Below are 6,755 nucleotides of genomic sequence, written 5' to 3' on the forward strand. Positions count from 1 at the left end.
TCACTCTGGGTCCTCCACAGGTACAGATAATTAACCCTGGAAACATCCCTAGGGCTGTAAAACCATCTCTGTCTTCTCATACATAATGGTGCCTGTAGCCCGGTGCACTGAAAAGGCTGCTGGCCATTGATGTGACTCTTACTGATGGGTTTAACAGCTCTCTCAGAGACTTGTCATATTAAATAAGTTATTATCTGAAATGGGGGGGGGGGGGAAGTGACAATTTTGTGAAACAGGTGAAATTAGAAGCAGCATTGATGTCAACTCGCAGTCTGCTACTGCTGCTATTTTTCATTTGTTTTAGCACATCTGCTGCACGAGCACGGTGGGGAGCACCCGTCGCTTCCCCTTTCAGTACTGCAGAACATTTTTTCAGGGTCACCAGCCTTGGACAGACGAGAGCTGTGTAGGGACCCCAGCCCAAACTTGGGCAACTTTCTTCCCTTCTCTTAGACAAGGTGCTGGGATGCCGCGGCAGCCTCACCTGCAGCACTGTTGTGTGGTTTGCTTGCCCACAATGCTAAAACCGTTTAAATGTTGCCAGGAAACATGATCTGGAGAGCCTTCCCCTCTGCTTTATCCCTCCTGGGTGCCATTTCAGTGATATTCACATCAAAACAATAGCCTCAGTAAGTACACACTCTACCATTGCATTTGGTCCAAAGGGCTGTGTAAGTATAAAAGCATTGCTTTAATATCTTCATTTTGTATAAAATTATGTGGTGCTGAGTGTTCAGGATCGCCCCACCTGCAGCTCTGACCTGCGGTGGCAATTTTCGTTGGGAGGTGGAATTTTTATCAACTGATTTTCTCAAATCTGTGGAGCCAGGGAGACAACAGCACTCCGAGAGACATGCAAAAAAACCCCACCCAAAACAAAACAAAAATCAGGTAAATAAGGAGTTTGCAGAAGTTCACCAGCCACGAGCGTAACCGGCGGATGCGGCTCTTGTCGGGGACGCTGCAGAGCCCGGCTGTGGGAGCCCTGCGCAGTAACATCCCCGCCGCCACAGCCGTACGTTTCCCCTCCTGAGCGTTCGGCCCTGTAGGGTCACGGGGAGGTTAGCAGAGCGTGTCGCTGCTGGGGAGAGAAGTGCTCCTGATGTGAAATGGGTCAGGGGGACGGTGTCACTGTCGTCGTCGTCGTCCCCCCCCCGCCGGCTGCGTGATGGAGCACCATGGGTTTGACGAGGCCCTGCATCTTGTCTTCTCCTTAGAGTGTCACCTCTAGATCAGCAGATTGCTCCCGCTCAAACCTATTTTGGACAAACGAGCAATTTCCTTGCATGTGAAGTTGCTGCACAGTTTATTTACTTTTTTTGAGGTAGCTAACATCCTCGTTCTCCTCTGAAGTCTGGCTTTGCCTCAGTTTCTGTCTGAGAGAGAAGAAAATACTGATCCATAAACCTGCTTCCCACTGAGAAATCACAACGGCTGTTAGAAAGCGTTATTGGAAAATCAAAGGGTTTGTGCGAGAGAAGAAATGCAGCTAATCCTGGCCGGGGAGTTGCTGCCCTGGTGCCCGGTTTCTCCTCCCACCTCTCATCGCAGTTCTTGATGCCCTTCTGGTATGGGACCCTGTGAGGGGGACAACTGGCCTTTGGATGCAATGCTAAAGGGTATCTCCCAGGGTATGGTTGCTTCAAGATGTCTTATAAGGGGGAGACGCCATAAAATGGAGAATAAGGTTCCTGCCGCAGCCCTCAGCCACAGCACGCTGCCGGGTTTCAGCTCTTCAGCGCAGCCTGGGGAAGCAGGAATCAGGCACATGCCTCCATAAACCAGCTAATTGATTCCTGTCAGCCCCTGATTACGTGAATCACGGAGCACATCGTGGCCATGCAAAGCTGGGGATGTCTGAGATGTTGTCCTACCAAAAATGGCAGTGCTGCTGCTTGGTTCTTCTACGTGGGCGTGGAGGTGACCTCTGGACGTGCTGGTGGCTCAGCACCCGCTGCATGTGTTTTATGAGGCAAAATAAATGTTTGGGCAGAGGCAAAGAACGCTGCTGGCCTCTGGGCACGGCCGCACGCAATCTGCCTGCGCTGACTGGCAGATAATTGCAAAAGCACTTGGGTTTCTTCAAGGCTGAGTGTGCCCAAGGCAGAAGAGCGATGCCTGGTGCAGGGGAGTACGATGCATGTGGGCTCCTCATCTGGGGCTCGTCTCCCCTTGGCCACGTGGGTCTGCCGGTGGGCTCAGGGGACACGGGGAAGGGGACTGCGCTGGACTGCACAGAATAGGAGACTCATGGTCCTTCCCAGTGTGATGGGGGCAAAGGAGACCATGTTCTGACCCATCCCCACAGCCACCCACCAGCACAGAGAGTTTGCATACCTGTAGCTAAACTGGCCAGAGGCTCCACTGCACAGTCTGCCCGTATGCATAATGCATTTTCCCCGTTCCTCTGGTAGAAAGCAGCCGGTTCCATGTGTGTGTCTGGGGGACACTGAGCTGCCTAAAGCCAAATAACAAAAGACATCTTGTGCAACCCCACGCCTGAGAGCAAACAGAAAGTCAGGAGCAGAAGTGAAATGGAAACCCATCCCAAAATGCCATGGCTGGGGAGCGTTGGCGCTCCCTGACCTCCTTGTGAGCGCAGTGCTCACCGTGCCAGCAGATTGCTCAGTCCTCAGCCACCTCCTGCATGGATGCCTATGCCCTGGTGGCTTCCTGGGGCTTGAGCCATGGGCAGGCAAGTCAGCAAAGCCATCAAGCTGTGCAGTGGGACGTCAAGAGAAACTCCCATCGGCTCAAGTGCACACACAGGTTGTGCTCCTCACCAAGTCTGAGGTCCAGAGGGCTCTGCCTGAGGATGACAGACCCCTTTCAGTCCTGGGCAAGTGTTTCCCAGCAGGTCTGTCTCCTCCAGCCCCTTCTCCCCTGGGCCCTAAATAGGAGGTGCGGGAGGACAAAATAAAAGGGGATGGGAGCAGGGAGGCCCAAGGGAAGGTATATGGTGATCTGGGCAGCCAGAAACCCCCCGGGAGCTGGGTCAGGGGACAGTAGCAGTTCCTGGGCGCTCCCAATTATACCCCTCAATAAAAGCGATGAAGCCAGCAAAAGCAAGACTGCACAGGGTAAGGGGGAGCAAGTCTGCTTCAGCATCGCTGCTGCTGCAGGAACAGCCAGGGGCTCCCCCTCAGGCCCACATGAACCTCATGGCTTTCAGGTGAGAGGCAGGAAGAAAGGGTTAAGGAAGTTGATGCCCTTTGCTACCTTTTCCCCTTGTAAAAACTGTCCTTTCAACAGTTTCAAATCTCAAGACATGTGGGGCTGGGCATCTTATTGACATCTCAATCTAGGGAGAAACCTGCCCAAGGGTTAAAGTTTGAGCAACGGAGCAAACAAGACAACTCCTCCTTTGCCGTCATGTGGGCATGGCTGTGGCTAAAGGCCAGGGAAAAAAAAATCATAAACCAAAGTTGCGGCTTCACAGGAGACGGGTGCTCCTAGGACAGGCTGGAAGACACAATGGATCTCCTGCCAAACTTTTCTTTTGTTACTTGGCTGCTTCTCATCATTTTCCTTAGCCTCCTGGTCCTGTAAGTAGAGGCTGGGGCCCCCGGGGGAGGGGGGAGGAGAAGCCTGTGCCTGCAGCTGGGGAGGGGCTGGGGCAATCACCCTCGGTATGAAGTGCCCGAGTACATGAATTAGTGTTAAAAAAAACCTGATCCTCGGTCTTCCTGTGCTACCTTCAAGGCAGAGGCAAGGGCTGATAAAGGGGGGCTGCGGGGCTCCCCCGTGCCCTCCCAGTGCCAGCTGGAAGGGAAGGAGGAAACTGGGCTGGGCAGGGAGGGAAATAAAAAGGAACTTCTTGATTTTTTTTGCTTTTCTCAGCAGATCCAAAAGGAGAAGTAACTTCTGTGCTTTTAACTGCAGCAAGCTCTGCCTGGCTGCAAAGTGGGCAGGGCGTCCCTGGCTGGGCTGGGCTCTGAGAGCTGGGAGGCAGGGCAGTGGGTGATGTCCATGTCTGTCCCTGGCTGGGCTGGGCTCTGAGAGCTAGGAGGCAGGGCAGTGGGTGATGTCCATGTCTGCCCGTGTGCTTGTGCCAGCAGAAGCCCCTGTTTAAATAGTTATGTTGGCAAAATTGCCCTTTTGCTTATGTCACTCAGGGGAGCTGTAGTGAGCTATACAGGCAAAAACTTAATTTTGCTATTATAATTTATGTCCCTGCTCAGCTGCTGTGCTGCTGTGGCTCTACCACCTGAGCATCACAGTAGGTCTTTGCAAAAACAAACAAACACAAGGGCAGGTCTCAGCTTGAGAACTTAATCCCTCTGAGACCTCTCTTCAGCCACCTGAGTCACAGATCTCTGATCTGGAGAAATAAGTGAGGCCCCTGAATAAAGACCTGAGGTGCCCAGGTATGCTGTGTTTGCCTAGACTGGGCTACAGCTCCTTTCAGCCCTTGTCTTGTATCAAAATGTACCCTGAATTATCTTGTACCCCAAGTGATCCTGCATTTATTGCAGGAAGAGGGTATCCTCTGCAGGTCTGCTGCTGCCGCTCCATAGTTTCAGCTTTCTCTGGGTGGCAGGAACTGGCTATTTAAGCTGTTCACTGTACTCAGGGTGAAGAACCTTCTCTTTTCATCGCATAAATGCATCTCACATGCTCTTTGCTTGGCAGCTACGGGATATGGCCCTTCCAGGCCTTCAAGAAGCTGGGCATTCCCGGGCCACGGCCTCTGCCGTTTTTCGGAACTCTCCTGGAGTACCGGCACGTGAGTACCGGCAGCTGCTGCTCCGTAGCTGCCTGAGATTCTTACTTGTAGCTGGTGCTGCTTTTCCCATCCTTTGAGCATCTCTTTCCTCTGCCCTTGATTCAGTCGGGTGGAAATGATGCTTTCAGGTAGGAAGTTCTTTGGACACACAGAGAATGCAAAAATTACTTTTAGGGTCTGGTTGACCTGAATGAGGCGTGCTGCGTTTTTCAACTACTTTGTAATTTAAAAGTTATTAATTTCTCCCTGGATTTCTACCTGCTCCCCAGCAGCTGAAGATCTGCTGGAAACAAAGAAAAAAAAAATTAGAGAGGTGCTTAAGACTGCTAATTTCTGAGAACTGCATGTTTCTTTGTGCTTTGTGTCATCCCCATGAAGAGGCTGAATTAGCCCCAGCAATGCCCCATCTAGCCACTTGCTGTTGGGCCAGCCTGAGACTAAGCCAGGCGAATAGATTTCTAAATAAAACTCAAATATTATCAAGTTACCAAACCTTTCCAAATAACTAGGTAGTAGCTGGTCCCAGGTACCTGACTGTAAATGCAGAACAAAATGTATTAGCTTCAATGAAAGAGGTGTTTTAGCTTGTGTTTTCTGGGCTTACAGCATGCATGTGGCCTCTTACTAATGGTTTAGTTGATGCATGGTGAGTGTTATGTGTCCCATAAGTTTCATCCTTACATGTAACATCAGTTAAAACCTTAATGGAAACAAAGCAAAACAAAAAAGCCATCATCACTCGGGCTGAGTAACTGCAGTGGAAGATCTCATGAGGACAAGGCAGAAGCAGCTCTAACTTGTTGAGCTGAAGATGAAAGGACACCCTGGGATCTAGTTCTGCCTGCTGACTCTGCTCACGCTAAAACTGTGTACCCTGTCATACCTTGTCTTCATTACATTTTTAGCTCAGGTTGGTTAGTGGAAGTTGAAAGTGTTGGGGTTTTTTTCTCTCTCTCTGCTCTCTTTTTTCCCTCCAGTGCAAATGTCCCCTAAGCGTCTACGTGACTCTTAAGAGCTACCATGCACCCCCCAACCTCTGCCACTTACAATGGGTCTGTGGGATGCACTGCACTGCCAGCTGTGACCTGCTTTGATCACTCTTCACTGGCAGACTGTTCATTTCTCCTTTCTTCTTTTGCAGGGAATCACGAATTTTGATCAGATGTGCTTTGAAAAGTATGGCAAAATCTGGGGGTGAGTTTCTTTCTGCAGAACGAAACTGCCTGTTTGGGGTGCTCCGCGGCCCCAAAATAGGATGGAAAAAAGTACGATGCCACCATGTCTCAGCACTGTAATTCCAGCAGTGACAGTTTGGGTCATGGGGAAAATCCAGGTTCACCACTGGCAAAGTCTCCAGCCGTCTCTCCAAGGCTTCTCTCCTGCTGGGATTTCAGTACGGTGCAGGGCTGGGATGACGGCGGCCAGTCTGGAGGGTCATGTGTTTGCATAAGCTTTGAAAATAACCTTTTTTTCTTTTTCCCTTTGGGAGCAGTAAAAACAAAACAGCAGTGTTAGTGACCTCGGGGCCAGGAAAGCTTGCACCACAGAGCACCCAGGGAGCTCCCCTTGTCCTCCAACACCCGCCAAATCAGCATGGCCATATCTTTATCTCTTAGCTCCAGATGCATCAGTGAGGGAAGGCACCAATCATTTCCCAACCACGCAGCCTGCCCAGAAAACTCCACTGCTTGGTGTCAAACTGAGCCTCATGCCTTTGAAGCTTCTCTTTTGTCTGTCTTGAGCAGAGAACAAGCTGCAGGCTGCCGCAATGTTTTTCATCTTGCTCCCTGCCTCTCCCAGAGCCGAGGCACAAGCTACCTTTCAACCTGCCTCCCCGCTTCCTGCACAGCGCTGGTTTTGTGCAGGGGCCTCTTATCATGCTTCTCTTGGGAACCTCTCAAACTGAAGCAAAATTGTTGCACAAAAAAAAATCCTAGGAGGCTTCATGAAACCTAGCACATTTTTTTGAAAGATTAAATGTTCTCAAGCCTCTTGAAGATGGCAGCTTCCCTCGGCTGGGGGCCCCAGC

The 6,755-nt window shown here is 50.9% G+C and overlaps 1 protein-coding gene across 1 annotated transcript in view; it reads left to right on the forward strand.

Moving 5' to 3' along the window:
- Positions 1-3,436: 3,436 nt before the first annotated feature.
- The window catches only part of LOC103904874 (cytochrome P450 3A24), a 13,762-nt gene continuing 10,443 nt past the window's right edge, over positions 3,437-6,755 (forward strand). Inside the window, exons 1-3 of the mRNA XM_009286404.1 lie at positions 3,437-3,545; positions 4,633-4,726; positions 5,868-5,920. Of these exons, the coding sequence (XP_009284679.1) occupies positions 3,475-3,545; positions 4,633-4,726; positions 5,868-5,920 (218 nt within the window). The 5' untranslated portion in view covers positions 3,437-3,474. The remainder of the gene's footprint in view (positions 3,546-4,632; positions 4,727-5,867; positions 5,921-6,755) is intronic.

Source organism: Aptenodytes forsteri, unplaced genomic scaffold (genome assembly GCF_000699145.1).
Source record: "Aptenodytes forsteri isolate BGI_AS27 unplaced genomic scaffold, ASM69914v1 Scaffold55, whole genome shotgun sequence".
Taxonomy (NCBI): domain Eukaryota; kingdom Metazoa; phylum Chordata; class Aves; order Sphenisciformes; family Spheniscidae; genus Aptenodytes; species Aptenodytes forsteri.